Source organism: Thecamonas trahens (assembly GCF_000142905.1).
Source record: "Thecamonas trahens ATCC 50062 unplaced genomic scaffold supercont1.8, whole genome shotgun sequence".
Lineage (NCBI taxonomy): Eukaryota > Apusomonadida > Apusomonadidae > Thecamonas > Thecamonas trahens.
This window is the reverse complement of record NW_013657672.1, coordinates 530074-544070: the sequence shown is the minus strand read 5'-3', so window position 1 is coordinate 544070 and position 13997 is coordinate 530074. Positions and strand designations below refer to the sequence as shown.

The window sequence follows — 13997 nt, the reverse complement described above, 5'->3', positions numbered from 1 at the left end:
GCCCGCCACCCACCGACCACCGCCCCACCGCCCGCCACCCACCGACCACCGCCCCACCGCCCGCCACCCACCGGCCACCGCCCGCCAACCGCCACCCACCCACCCCCACCCCGGCTTGCCCGCACCACCCACACACCTCTCTCGTGACAGCAACCCCTCACAGAGATGCTGTCGTCCACCCGCAACCCATACCCCTCGGTGGTGTTCGTCCTCGGTACGCCCATCCCCATCCCCCTACACCAACACCCACACCCCCTTCCTACCTACCCCCACCCCCCTCCTCCTCCTCCTCCCCCCCTTTCCTCCTTCCCACACACAGCACTCACTGGCAACTTCTGCAGGCGGACCGGGTGCTGGCAAGGGCACGCAGTGTGCGCGTATTGTCAAGGAGTTTGGTCTGACGCATCTGTCTGTGGGAGCGCTACTGAGGGCGGAGAGAGACTCGGGAGCAGAGCATTCGGACATGATTGCGGCTATGATTCGCAACGGCGAGTTTGTGCCAAAGGAGCTCACGGTGGCCCTGCTGCAGCAAAAGATGGAAGAAGAGCCAAACAAGCGCGGCTACCTCATTCAGGGCTTCCCTCGTGCCTTGGATCAGGCGCATTACTTTGAAGAGCAGATCGCCGCATGCAAGTTCATTCTCTACATTGACTGCCCCGAGAACATCATGGAGAAGCGCTTGCTGGCTCGCGGGAAGACGTCGGGCCGTGTGGACGACTCGCTTGAGATCATCCGCAAGCGCATCCGCAAGTTCAAGGAGGAGACGCTCCCGGTCATCTCATACTACTCGGAGCTGGGCAAGGTCAAGCAGGTGGCGGGCTCGGGCTCGGTCGACGAGGTCTACGCCGAGCTCCGCCCGCACTTTGTCACCGCCCCGCCCGACGTCGAGGACATCTCGAAAATGCAGTCCATCCTCGACATGGACCCCATCTACACCGCAGAGCAGATCGTCATTCCGCCTGCGCTCCCGGACGTTCTCAAGGAATGGTCCAAGCACGTCATCCGCGCCCAGCCTGGCGACCTCCTCCAGTTTTCCGCAGACTACTTTGCCCGCCTTGCCGACGAGACTCCGCTCATCCTCTCTGTCGACCAGCTCAAGGCTCTCCAGCGGACACTCTCCACTTCGCTTGACGACGTCGTCTCGCGCGCAGACATCAAGCGCGCCTGCAACTCGGTCGACATCGAGTCGTCGGTCGTCGAGCACGTCTTCCGCCTCAAGGGCATGGGCGTCCAGGTCGACTGGCCCGCCTTTGTTGTCTTTGCCACCACCCTCATCGCCGAGGACCTCAACCACGCCGTCAACATGCTCTTTGCCATCTTTGGAGCTGACTCGGACTCGCTCCTCGACATCCAGATCTTCCTGCACCTCTTCTCCTTCCTCGCCTCGCAGGACGAGCTCGAGCTCTCGTACGTCGATGCCCTCTCCGATGCCCTCCGCTCAAAGGCGGCCGCAAACGGTGACGGCCTCATCTCCTTCGACGACTACCTTGAGGCCTCGGTCTCCCAGGCCCAAGCCCAGGCCCGCGTGGATGCCTGAGGTAAAACCGAACTCACCCCGCTCTTCCACGCACACACGCACACGTACACACACACGGACACGCAACCAAACACGCAAACACGCTCTTACTCACCACCAGGCTCTTTTAACAACAACCGCGCCTCTGCTTAGTCAGCCTTGGCCTTGGCCTTGCCCACCGTCGCCGAGCTGCCTGCCCCCGAGCTGCCTGCCCCCGAGCTGCCTGCCCCCGAGCTGCCTGCCCCCGAGCTCGAGGACAGCAGCGACATCATGGCATCAACCGCAGATGCAGGGCCCTCGCCAAGCACCATCGCCTTGACAGGGCCGAGCATGTTGAAGGCGTACAAAAAGGCGACCAGTCCACCGCCAAGCAGCGTCGTGACCAGGAGAAGCGGCGAGGTGAGGATCATCCACATCTCGTTAAAGCCGAGAACAAGGAGAAGCGGAAGGACCCACGGCGGAATGGCCGACCGGATCGAGACCGCTTCCAGCTGCTGCTGGGCGTCGAGATACGCACCGCGGAGGTCGTTCTCCAGCTGCGCCGCGAGCTGCCGCCGGGCAAGGTTCGAGAGCAGCGGCGTCGGTGGATCCGCCAGCTCGTTGGACGCAAAGTTGTCGAGCATGCCAAGCGCGGCAGCACGCGCCTCGCGGTACCGTGCGTCGATGTCGTCGCCAGGCTTCCATCGAATCGGCAGCCGGTCAGGACCAAACTTAAAGTGGTCGTCAAAGGTCTGCCGCAGCGCAAGCGGGAGAACCTTGACAAACTCTTCCACCGCGTTGCCGAGCACCGCGTCGACCCGTGCCGCGAGCTGAACCTGCCAGCCCTCGGCCGCCGAGCCGCTCGCGCCCATTCCGGCCGCAATCTCCACCAGCTTGCCCTGAACTGCCTCCAGCGCCGCGTTGCGGAGCTCGCGGAGCGAGTCCCACATCTCTGCCGAGCCGGAACGGAGCAGAACGTGGAGCTCGCCCTCCTGCTCCATGTGCGCCGTCGCCTCGGCCACCAGCGTGTCGAGCACTACGCCCACAAACTTGGTGTGCGCCCCGTCGAGCACGCGGGAGAGCTCGGTCGCCGCCTGTTCACCCGCACGGCTCGCGCGCCACAGCGGGCTCGGTGGCGCCTCAAACGGCACCGACGGCCAGGCCTCGGCGTCCGCAAGTGCCTCGAGCTCCGCCACACCACCCTCGCCTGCCGCCCGCGCCTGTGCCATCACTCCGACAAAGTCAAAGGTGCCGTCGCCAGCAAGAACCTCGGCCAGGGCCCGGGGGTTACCCGGGAGCTCCTTGTCGAGCACCGCCTGCGCCGCAGCCACGCCAGCGGCCGATCGCGCCACAAGCTCGGCTTCAAACGACGGAGCCGCCCGCGCCAACAGCTGCGCCTGCAGCTTGCTCCGGCTCTCGGCCACCACTCCAGAGTGGTAGAGCTTGGTCTCGGCGTCATACGCCGAGAGCGCGCGGGCCAGAGCCGCTGCGATTGGCTCCGTCGCAAAGCTCTCGAGCCCATCGAGCACGCTCCCTGCTTCGTCCAGCTGCTCGTTCAGCACTGCGTCGCACCGGTAGATGGCAAGCATCTCGCGCTCCGACGGCAGTGAAAGATCCTTGTTGGCCTTGATCGTCGCCCAGATCTGGTCGGCGTAGCGCGGCAGATCGATGGCGGCGACCCGCGGGCCGGGTGCCGCCAGCGCCAGCGCCCCAGTCTCCTCGTTCCGAGCATGGAACTCGGCGCGGAGCGTGTCGACCTCGGCGCGGAACTGGTCCTTGCAGTGCTTGTAGTGCGGGAGGTAGACAAAGGCAAGGTCAAAGAAGGTCTCAAAGGCGGCATTAGCAAAGGCGTCCGGCTTGGGAATCGACTCCCAGATCTTGCCCACGTCGGTGCAAATGATGTTGCGGAGCGAGTCCTTGGGTGTGTCCTCGTCGTAGTCACGGACAACAAAGTAGAGCAGCTTCTTGGGCGCCTCGCCCGAGGCAAACAGCTGGATGTTGACCGAGAAGACCGTCTTGAGAATGCCGAGATTGGCCGCGTCCCACCGGCCAAAGTCGGTGCACCACATGTTGACCATGAGCACATCCGCCAGAGCGAGCGAGAACAGAGCCGTCTTGCGCTCCCACGCCGTGTGGTCCTCGCCACGCTCGCGCGAGTCGTTGCCTTCGACATCCAGCACGAGCCAAGCCGGCTCGCTGGCATCACGACCGAGCCAAAGACCCTGAGTCGTCTGCGAGCGACCGAAGCGAGCATCCATGACGGCAAACGGAGTCCCATACAACATGTTGAGCAGAGTTGACTTGCCCGATGACTGGCATCCCAGAACAGCCACAATGGCATACTCATCGCCCATCTCGTTCAGCTTCCACTCGTTGGCCAGTCGCTCAAACTCGTCGGTCGTCTCACCGGCATGGTCGATGATTTGCCCAATGGCGAAGCCACCTTCGCTCGACACGTCAGACATGATGGTGAGAATATAGAGGTTGGAAGAAGGGGGGAGGGGGGAGGAGGAGGGGAGGAGTGAGGTGTGACCGTGGCCGTACTTGACCGAGTGGGCGTAGGTGGGTGTGGCGGGAGAGAGGGGCCGGAACATGGAGCGTTGGCCGCTTGTCACCGACGTGGCGCACCACGAATTTTGGCGCCGAACGGTGATTCCGACGGTCACGGCTCCGACGCTCCACGGCTCCGCCGCTCCGCTGCCATCATGCTGTGCGTGCGATTCATTTGCTCTGTGTGCTGTTGTTGGATCACCAACGTTTTTAAACGCGTCGTAGCCAAGGGAAGGGGCGGGGGCATCATCAGTTGTCGCCGGCGCCGGTGGTGTCCATCTCGGCCAGGCCCGAGTCCTCGTTGGGGCTCGGGCTGGGCCCGGAGTTGGAGTCAGGGGGGTTGCCCTCGCTCGCGCCGGCGTTGTCGTCATCGTCGTCCGAGTCCGAGTCGACAACCGTCTTACGCTTCTTGGCGGGTGGCGGGGCGGTCGGGTCGGCAGCAGGCGGCGGCGAGGCCGGCGGTGAGGCTGGCGACTCGGCACCAGAGCCCAGCCCCGATCCGGAGCCCTCGCCAGGCATGTACGGGTTGTCCTGGTCGTCCTCCCACTCGGGCTCGGGCAGGTCGTTGCGGCTCGGCGCAGCCTGTGACGTCTTCTTCCGCTTGCGCTTGCGGGTCTTGGGCGCGTTCTCCCAGTTCTGGCGCATGATGGCGAGCATCTTGGAGTCCTCCTGGATGATGGCAGCCTTTTCGGCGGCCTCGGCGGCGGCGGCAGCAGCAGCGGCGGCGGCGGCCTCGGCGGCGGCAGCAGCAGCAGCGGCCTCCTCGGCCTCGCGGCGCGCGCGCGCGGAGCGGAGCGACTCCTCGAGGATTTCGGCGGCGTCGAGGGTGAGCGACGCGTCCTCGAGCGCCGAGTCGCAGTACTCAATGTACTCCTTGGCCCGCGATGCGAGGTTGTTGGCGTAGAGGTACTCGTACTCGGAGCGGGCATGCTGGAGGAGGCGAATGGCCGACTTGACGACGGTGACCGGCCGCTGGGACTCGGGCAGCTTGAGCTTGGCCACGGCCTCGCTCTGGATGGTGAGGGCGAGGTCGAAGCGGGCGGCAATGTTGGTCGGCTCGAGGCGGAGGCAACGCGAGAGCATGGCGCGCGCCTTGGCGTAGAGCTTCTGGTCAAAGAGGGCGCGGGCGATGAAGAGGAGGATGGTGACGTCGTGCGGGTCGGCCGACTTGGCAAGCGCCGTCTCGTAGAGCGTGATCGCCTTGACGTACTGCTTCTGCGCAAGCGCGCAGTGGCCGAGGTTGACGTACACGTCCGGGAACTCGGACGAGGCCTCGCGGACCGAGTCGAAAACGACCTTGGCAGCCCCGATCTGACCCTTGTCGGCGAGGACGATGCCGATGCCGTTGGCGGCAAAGAGATTGGAGGCGTCGGCGCGGAGGACTTGCTTGAAAAAGGTGAGCGCACGCTTGAGCCACTTGGTCGTCTTGGCGTCCGACGGGCGGACCGACTGGTAGAAGATGTTGCCAAGCGCAAGGAGCGCGTACGGGTCCGACTTGTTCACCCGCCCGAGGATGTGCTCAAACGCCTTTTGCGCCGGCTGCAGCTCTTTCTTCTCCACGTTGAGCGAGCCACGGAGCGACCACGCGTTGATGTCGTTGGGGTTGATGGCAAACGCGTCCTTGACGTGGTCCGATGCCTCCTGGTGCCGCCCAAGCGTCCGCGCAATGCACCCGAGCCGCAGGTGCGGCTCGACGTACTCGGGGAACGCCTCGGCGAGCCCAGAGTAGAGGCTGCGCGCCTCGGCGAACCGTCGCGCGTCTTCGAGCGCCCGCGCCCGGTTGAACGTCACTGTCCGGTTGAGTGGAGCAAACGGCTTGTCTGGCATCCCAAGCGCGGCGTACGCAGCGCTGAACGACGCCTCGGCGGCTTCAAACTCTCCCAGCACGCCCTGCAGAATGCCGATGTTGTTGTGCAGCGCCGCCGGAATGCGTTCCGCCCCGCCCGGCCCGGCCACCAGCGCGTCGTACGCCTTGGTGTACGCCGCGAGCGCCTCGGCCGGTGAGTGCGAGTCGATGAGCTGGGCGTACTCGATGAGGGTCTCGACGTGGTCGGGCTCGAGCGCGAGCGCCGCGCGGAGCGCCTTAAGCGCATCGGCCCGCTTCTGCTGCCGCGCGTAGAGCGAACCGATAAAGACCAGCGCCTCAAAGTTGTTGGGCGCGTACTTGAGCAGCCGCCGCAGGCCGTCAAGCGCCTTGGTCAGGTGGTTGCGGTGGACGTTCATCTGCGCCGCGGCATAGAGCGCCAGCGGGTAGTTGGGCCGCAGCATGACCGCATGCTTGTAGAACTCGTTAGCTTGCGTGTAGTCCTTGCGGACATGCCACACCCGCCCGGCGAGGTATGCGGCCTCGGCCCGGAGCAGGCTGGCGTCGGTCGCCTCATACGCCATCGTCGCCAGCTTGAGGCTCGTCTCGAGGTCGTCGAGGAAAAAGTGTGGTCGGCGAGGTGGATGAGCACAATCGGGTTCTTCGGATCGAGCTTGTACCCGCGCGCCACTAGCCGCATCCCAGCCTCGACGTTGCCGTCATTGAGCTCGAGAATGGCAAGGCCGAGGATGGCCGCGAGCGACTCGCTGTCGAGCTCAAGCGCCCGCACAAACGCGGCCTTGGCCTTGGGCACCTTGTCGAGCTTGAGGTAGCAGAGCGCCATACGGACCCGGATGTGCGCGCCAAGCTGTGGCCGGAGCACCAGCGCTTCCGAGTACGCCATCAACGCCTCCATGTACTTGCGCTGGTTAAAGAGGAGTGCACCCTTGGCAATGTGTGCTGGCACGTACGATGCAAGCACGTCGATGACCTGGCCACACGCCTGCAGCCCGCGCTCGATGCTCTTGGGCTTCTTCTGCGCAAGGAAGACAAGGCCGGTCGAGACAAAGGTGGTCATCGCCCGCTGGCCGGCCTTGCCCACGCTCTTGAGCGCCTCTCGCGCAGCCTGCAGCAGCTTCTTCTGCTTCTCCACATCCCGTGTTGCCTCGGCCTCGGCAGCGTAGTACCTTGCCAGCGAGTTGCGAAGGTAGAAGGTAGTCTCGGCCGCCGCCGCGTCCACCGCCGTCAGCTCAAGCCCCTTTTTCACCACAGTCTCGTAGCCCTCGCGGTTACCAGCGTAGTACGCAGCCATCTGTAGGAGCATGAGTCACGTGGGGGGGAGGGGGAGGGGGAGAGGGAGGGGGGGGGGGGGGGGGGGGGCATGGCAAGAGGGGCCGGCATGGTGGCCGGAGAGGGGGGAGGGGGTGGGGCATGAAGAGGCTGACATCGTCGTCGGGCCAAAAACTCGGTGCCGCCGACGACGAGATCCGCGCGCAGGCCGAGGGGGGGAGGGTGGGGGTGGGCAAGGCAGCCGTACCGCTGTGTCCAGCCAGACCATGGGCTCGTCCTCGGCGTGTTCAAGAGCAAAGGCAAGGAGGTCAGAGGTGCTGGCTCCCTTGGCAGACATGCTTGTCCCGCCAGCCGTCACCGTGGTGGCCATGGTGCCGTGAGGGAGTTGGGTGTGGTGGCGGAGTGAATGTGCGACTCGGCGGGTGGAGGCTTGGCGGGCTTGGCGGCTGGCGAGTCGGCGGCATCTGTCATGCAATGACAGAGGGTTGGGCGAGGAACAAAAAAATTGTGCGAGCATCCTGTGATATGGTGTTCGGGGAAAGAAGCGCAGAGCGGCTAGAGAACCGTCCCTACACTTTCGAAAAGAGCCCTGAGAACTGAAGAGGTGGAAGTAGTGGCCGTGCTGCGCGAGTAGCGCAGCGGACGTACAAGGCAGAAAAATCGTCGATCTAGAACGGGTGGGAATCGAACCCAAGCCGGTGAGCGGGCGAACCACACTTACCGGCAGCGAAAAATTGTTATGAAGACATTTTATGAAACCATTCGGTGTCCACACGACGACCTCCGCACAAGCACGACCATGAGCCACTGCCTCTTCGGTCTCTGGGAGAGCATTACCCTGCACGGGGTCAACGGCACAAGGCCGTCGACAAATCCGCAGTTGTTCACGAAGTAACCGAACAAAAAATTGCACAGTCGCCGCAGCTGTGAGCCGGCACAACAATTTGCGCAACGATGCCGGCATTTTTGATCCACACTGGCCAGCCGGCCGAGGTGTGACTACTCACATGTAGGGTGCAACTGCCGCACCAGTCACCGCTTCCCACCATCTCGCAAGCGGCTTGGCCCGCTGGGCGCAGAGCCATGACGACGGTGGGTGAGGCCGGGCTCGGTGCTGGCTCGGCGCCGGCGAACGTGCTCCCACAGACGACGGTCCGCTGCGGGGAGGCGGTGGGCGTACAAGCCGGAATGGCGAGGTCTGCGACGCCGATGCGGTCTCGGGCGAGGTGAGATCCATCAGCTCGGCGTGCGGAAGCGTTATGGCCGCCGCGTCGGCGGTTGCCGACGACGCCGGCGGCAGGAGGTCGTCGCCGCCCCGCGGCGTCGCAACTGCGCCGCTGCTTTTGCCGCGCCCTCCGGTCTCTTCGTCGCCGGCCTCGTCCGGTACTCTATTCCCGGCACTCGTGCCGCCTGCAGCCCACAACGCGTCGAGCATGACGTCCTGGTCGCTGGGAATGCGTGCCATCGCGAGCAGAGCGCGGGAGGTCAGTGGACGCGGGAGGGTGTACGTGACTGGCCGCACAATGTCAGCCGGTGCCGCCGCCGGATCGCTCTCGAGCGGCGGCGTAGGTGGCGCGTCGACCGCGAGCTCCATCGGCGCCACCTGGGTCATCGGCCCGTGGGCCTGCGAGAACGGCGCGCCGTCGTCATCATCGTGAGCATCGTCGTCGTTACAGGCGGTCTCGCCGCCGCCCGCTCCCGGCGACGCTCCTGCCGCGCGCTCAGCGCGTCTGCGGCGGGAGGCCGGAATGACCGAGTCCAGCAGGCCGACAAAGAGCTGCTGCGTCGTCAGCTGGCTCCCAGCCTCGCCCGGCTCGCCCCCGGCTGCGGGTGCGGCAGCGCCGAGCGCCGCCGTCGGAATCGGCTTTGGGTCTCCAAACAGCATCGAGCCGTACGCGCCGACCGACGAGAACGCTGCCACAGAGCACTCGATGTGCTGCTGGTGGGAGACAAAGACAAAGTTGGTGATGTGCAGAATCGCGCCGTGGAGCGCAGGCAGCTCGCCGCAGTCGGCCGCCAGAAACGCCGCCACAGCCTCGCCCGTCAGCACAGCCGGCACATAGTGGTGTTTGTCCGAAATGAGCCCTGAGACCACTCCGGTATGTGTCGGCCCAGGCCGCTCCTCGCCCTGAGCAGAGTGCCTCGCCTTGGTCCGTGAGATTGATCGGTGGGAGACAAAAAGGTCGTCACTGCGTGGGAGAAAAGGTCGTGGTTTGGCCTCTGTTGCCCACCCTGGCGACTACCTCAGCCCTCCCCCCCCCCCCCCCCACACACACACACACCAAACAAGACCACGTACAAACATAAACTGCACGTATGCCGAGGACGGTACCTTGGGCCATGTTTGCACCGCGCCGAGAAGCCAGCTCTTCTTGAGCAGCGTCGCCATGCCAAGGCGCAACTCTCTGCCGCGCGAATGGTCGAGTGTGTGACGACGGCTGGCGTTCGGTCGGCCGAGGCTGGCGGTCGGCTGGCAGTCGGCTGGCGGTCGGCTGGCTGTCGGCTGACGGTCGGCTGACGGAGCAAAGTCGGCTGGCGGCTGACGACATAGAGGTGGGCTGGGCTAGGCGGGACAAATGGAAGAGACAAACTACAGCCTCGCTACCTCGCGCACTTACCCACAACCCCATTGTCACCTCTCGCACACGGTACTGAACACCATGTCTGAAGAGGTCTTCTCGTTCGACTCGTACAACCTGTTCCTATGCGCGCTCGTCACGTGGTGCCTCCAAATGACCGGCTTTGCCGTGGCGTACACCTGCCAGTTTGACAAGATCACCGACTTGCTGGGGGCGACCAACTTTCTCCTCCTCCAGCTCATGCTGCTGTTCATCAACGCGAGCTACTCGACTCGGCAGGTTGTGACAGCCATCCTCATCTCGGCCTGGGCCCTTCGCCTTTCGGGCTATCTCTTCCTCCGCATCCTCACCATCGGCGAGGACAAGCGGTTCGAGGACCGCCGCGACTTTCTTCCCTTCCTCGGCTTCTGGACCTTCCAGGCCATCTGGGTCTTTGTCGTCTCGCTGCCGGCCACCTTTATCGCTGGCATCGATGACTCGGACGTGAGCGTCAAGTGGTGGGACGCGGTCGCCTGGATCGCCTTTGTCATCGGCCTCGTCATCGAGGCCGTTGCTGATCAGCAGAAGTTTGCCTTTCGCAACAACTCGGCAAACAAGGGCAAGTTCTGCGACGTCGGCCTCTGGTCCATCTCGCGCCATCCCAACTACTTTGGCGAAATCCTGCTCTGGTGGGCCATGTTTGCCTCGGGCGCCTCGGTCTACCACGTCTCGCCCGGCACCTGGTCTGCCGTCCTCTCGCCCATCATCATCACCACTCTTCTGCTCTTTGTCTCGGGCCTCCCGCTCCTCGAGAAGGGTTCCGATGAGCGCTACGGCCACACCCATGGCTACGCCGCCTACAAGAAGCGGACCCCGATCCTCATCCCCTTCCCGCCGCCGCTCTACAACGGCTGCTCGCCGGGTCTCAAGGCCCTCTGCTGCTGCGAGTGGTCGTGGTACGCCGCCGACATGGAACTCGGCACCGTCACCTCGTCGACATCACTCACGTCGGATGCCGAGAACGGCAACGCCGGCGCCGGCGGCTACTCGGCCTCGTACGAGTCCATCAAGTCGTCAAGCTAAGCTCACTCACTCCTCACACTCTTCACGTTGCTCCTCTATCCCCTCCATCAGTCCGTGGCTGTTGTGAGAACCAACCAAGCAGTAAAGCTGTGTACCTCCCCCTCCCCCCCCTAATACCCATCCTCAACTATTGCTCGACTCAGTTTTGCTGATCTTCGCTCACGCCTGCACCCTTCCCCCTCCCTCGCCCCCCCCACCGCTCCCTACGCGCATGGCCACGTCAGAAGCATCTCGGCGCTCATTGTGGGCGTGGCTCCCCACCCACAGCGACTGGAGTGAGAGCGAGTGGAAGAGCCAGCTCCAAGCAGCTGCTGTTGCTGGCATCACTCACCTCCTTCACGACTGCAACGCGGGCAACGAGGCGCTCGACGACGACCGCTTGGCCCTGCTGGCTCGGGTGGCAGGCTGGGCACGCGAGCTGGGCCTTGAGTACCACGTGTGGTACCTGATCTTGCTCTGCAATCGGCCAGAAGTGCTTGAGGATTCTGATCGCGCCGGATGGTACGCCATCGCCCGCGATGGCTCGTCGGCTCGCCATGCCCCGCCGCACGCGGCTTGGTGCCACTTCCTCTGCCCGTCGGCACCAGACGCCGTCGAGTTTGTCCTGGGCCACGTTGAGGCGCTTGCGCTTGTGCCAGGCGCCGCAGGCGTGCATCTCGACTACATCCGCACGCCATCCAACCGTGGCGATGCGAGCAACGATGCCATCAACTACTGCTACTGCTCGCGATGCGGCGGGCCCGATGGCGCCGCCGCCGCGGTCCAGAGCATCGTTGCCCGCGCAGCAGACGCACTCGCTGTTCAAAACCGTCTCCTCACCGCTGCTGTCTATCCGATGCATGCCGACGCGGCCGCGACCGTCAACCAGCGCTGGCCGCTCTTCCCGCTCGCCGCTGTCCTGCCGATGGCGTATCCCACCTACCACGGCAAGACCAACGCGTGGATAGCCGACGTTGCTGACGACGCCCGCGCTGTCGTCGATGCCTCTGTCGCAGTCATCCCGGGCCTCCTCTGCGAAGCCTTTGCCTCGGCTAGTGAGCTCCGTAGCGTCCTTGCGCTTCTTGACAGCCACCTTGGCCCGTCCGATGGTATCGCCTTCTTTACCCTAGACACCTATCTTGCGCTCCTCACCAGTGAAAAGTCTTGACGGCTCCCTTGGGGGTGCCAGTCGCAAGAAGTTGTTCATTGTCCACAGCTCAGCACACACACAGAGAGAGAGAGAGAGAGTAGAGCAGTGCCCGGCTGCGCGGGAGAAGCGGCGCGCAAAGAGAACCAGAGCAACAGGCAGCCCGGAACAAAGGCAACCAGAGCAAAAGACGTCGCAGCATATTAGGTGATGATCAGGTCCGAGACGTTCACGTCCTCGTACGAGCGATCCGGGAGGTAGCGACGGATGGTGAGCGGGATCTTCCTTGCCTTGAGCTCCTTGTTTGCGATGTGAAGCGGATCCGTCTCACCATCAAGCTCGACCATGATAGGCGCACCCATCGAAATCTGCAGAGCGCGCGTACCCAGCACACGGGCCCTCTCATACTTTGTCAGAAACGGCGTCGTCTTGCGCTCTGCGGGCGTTGTCGGCTTGGCCTCGTCCATGTCGACAATCTCCATCTCTTGCGGGGCATTGGCGTCCATAGTGTCCTTCCTCTACCCTCTTCCAGACAACGCCCCGCATACACCCCACATACACCCCCCGTGCACTCCCGTTAGTCCCTTGCCTACCCCCTACCCCCCAGCTACATCGCACTCGCCCGCACCGCTGGGATGGCCGCCACCCCGCGTCTCCCCCACCACCTATATACCCCCCACCCCAACCCCAAACCCCCCATACCCCCCCAACCCCAACCCCTTCCCGCAACACTACACTCTCCGTACCTTCTCCCAAGCACAGGCTGCAGAGTCAAGTTGTCTCTCCCTCCCTCCCTCGCTCTCACACACACACACTCGCCCTCCCTCTCGGCTGCCACCCTCCAGGCACCGTCCGTCGGCTGTCGCTCACAGCTCGGCCGAGTCGCACAGTGCAGCATGACCAGCACGATTAGCACGACCACCACGACCACCACGACCACCACGACCACCACGACCACTACGACTTCCTGATCACTGATGATGGACTTGTGTAGAAATGGTGCCGGGCTTTACGATCCATCGTGTGGATGTCTGAGCCCAAGAGGGGGGAGGGGGGGAGGGGTAGCCAGCTAGGCCTTGAACCCGTTCTTTGTCGTCCGGACATAGGCCATGACTTCGGCGGCATCGTTGGAGTTGGCCTTGGCCATGATCTCTGGCACGCGGACGCGCATGAACGGGTTGTACTGCCGCTCCTCGCCAAGCGTCGACGGGATGGTTGGCTTGCCAGCCTTGCGCTGGGCCTTGCACCACACCAGCTTGTCGCTCACCGCCGAGTTCCCGCCATCAAAAGCAGCCGCAAATGTGAGGTTGCCCACCGAGTACTCGTGTCCGCAGAGAACAAGCGTCGAGTCCGGCAGCGAACCGATGGCGGCCTCGCCGTTGAGCGCGGCATCCATCTGTGCGCCGGTGCCCTCAAAGAACTTGCCGCAGCCACCGAGAAACAGCGTGTCGCCGCAGAACAGGCCAAGCGGGGCATCCTCAAACACCTCTGGCTCGCCCTCGGCGCCTGTCCGCCCGCCAAACACGGCACAGACCGGGAGGATGTATAGCAGATGCGAGGTGGTGTGGCACGGCGAGGCGCGGACCTCGATCCGGAGCACGCCGCCGAGATCGATGACACCGCCGGCAATGATCTGCGTCACACCATCAACCCGATCGTCGCCACCATAGACCTCCGCCTCGGGATACAGCTCCTTGAGCTCGATGTTGCCCCCAGCATGGTCCCAGTGGTGGTGCGTGGAGAGAATGGCCACCACCTGAGTGTTGGTCGCCGCCACCGTTTCGGCCACAGCCGTGGCGCCTGCGCCGTCGACCACAAAGCCCCGTCCAGTCGCAGCATCACGCACCACATACGCATAGTTGTCCTCCAGCACAGGCACTACATACACTTCCGCCATCGTTCTCGGCTTTGGCAACTTGGCAGCGGCGAGACAAGTGTGTCACCGACTTGATGGCGACCGGGCGACCTGTCTCTGCACACTTGACGTCGCCGAGGAGCCGATGTCTGTCGTCATCAACCCCATCGGATGGTGATCGCCCTTGCTATCTACCCCTTGATCGTCCCCCCCCCCCCCCTCTATCACCCGCTCCA

General features: G+C 64.2%; 6 protein-coding genes across 8 annotated transcripts; 2 read left to right on the top strand and 4 right to left on the bottom strand.

Annotated features, from left to right (window-relative positions):
- The first annotated feature begins 136 nt into the window (after positions 1 to 136).
- AMSG_02185 (uridylate kinase) lies at positions 137 to 1657 on the top strand. The gene is made up of 2 exons (XM_013905752.1): positions 137 to 214; positions 342 to 1657. The coding sequence occupies exons 1-2, from the start codon at positions 166 to 168 to the stop codon at positions 1535 to 1537; spliced, it is 1245 nt and encodes a 414-aa protein (XP_013761206.1). The 5' UTR covers positions 137 to 165; the 3' UTR covers positions 1538 to 1657.
- AMSG_02184 lies at positions 1622 to 3998 on the bottom strand (the record flags this gene model as incomplete). 2 transcript variants are annotated; one of them, XM_013905751.1, is made up of 2 exons in its annotated part: positions 1622 to 1709; positions 1740 to 3998. In XM_013905751.1, 2 exons carry the CDS (start codon positions 3958 to 3960, stop codon positions 1666 to 1668), a joined length of 2265 nt encoding a protein of 754 aa, XP_013761205.1. The 2 variants fall into 2 exon arrangements, with proteins under 2 accessions (XP_013761205.1, XP_013761204.1); XM_013905750.1 differs by having other exon boundaries at positions 1666 to 3960.
- A 207-nt stretch (positions 3999 to 4205) lies between these two features.
- Positions 4206 to 7473, bottom strand: AMSG_02183 (TPR repeat-containing protein). Its single transcript, XM_013905749.1, has 2 exons — positions 7387 to 7473; positions 4206 to 7161 (listed from the first exon to the last, which is right to left on the bottom strand). The coding sequence occupies exon 2, from the start codon at positions 6431 to 6433 to the stop codon at positions 4295 to 4297; it is 2139 nt and encodes a 712-aa protein (XP_013761203.1). The 5' UTR covers positions 6434 to 7161; positions 7387 to 7473; the 3' UTR covers positions 4206 to 4294.
- Positions 7474 to 7753: 280 nt separating this feature from the next.
- Positions 7754 to 10201, bottom strand: AMSG_02182 (the record flags this gene model as incomplete). Of its 2 annotated transcripts, none has more annotated exons than XM_013905747.1 (2): positions 9758 to 10201; positions 7754 to 9267 (listed from the first exon to the last, which is right to left on the bottom strand). In XM_013905747.1, the coding sequence occupies exons 1-2, from the start codon at positions 9767 to 9769 to the stop codon at positions 8143 to 8145; spliced, it is 1137 nt and encodes a 378-aa protein (XP_013761201.1). In that variant the 5' UTR covers positions 9770 to 10201. The 2 variants fall into 2 exon arrangements, with proteins under 2 accessions (XP_013761201.1, XP_013761202.1); XM_013905748.1 differs by lacking the exon at positions 9758 to 10201 and adding an exon at positions 9439 to 9525 and having other exon boundaries at positions 8143 to 9267.
- AMSG_02181 (uncharacterized protein) lies at positions 9800 to 11931 on the top strand (the record flags this gene model as incomplete). The annotated part of the gene is made up of 2 exons (XM_013905746.1): positions 9800 to 10770; positions 11048 to 11931. The coding sequence occupies 2 exons, from the start codon at positions 9800 to 9802 to the stop codon at positions 11925 to 11927; spliced, it is 1851 nt and encodes a 616-aa protein (XP_013761200.1). The 3' UTR covers positions 11928 to 11931.
- Positions 11932 to 12109: 178 nt separating this feature from the next.
- Positions 12110 to 13803, bottom strand: AMSG_11692 (hydroxyacylglutathione hydrolase; the record flags this gene model as incomplete). Its single annotated transcript, XM_013905777.1, has 2 exons — positions 12110 to 12424; positions 13009 to 13803. 2 exons carry the CDS (start codon positions 13801 to 13803, stop codon positions 12110 to 12112), a joined length of 1110 nt encoding a protein of 369 aa, XP_013761231.1.
- Positions 13804 to 13997: the final 194 nt, after the last annotated feature.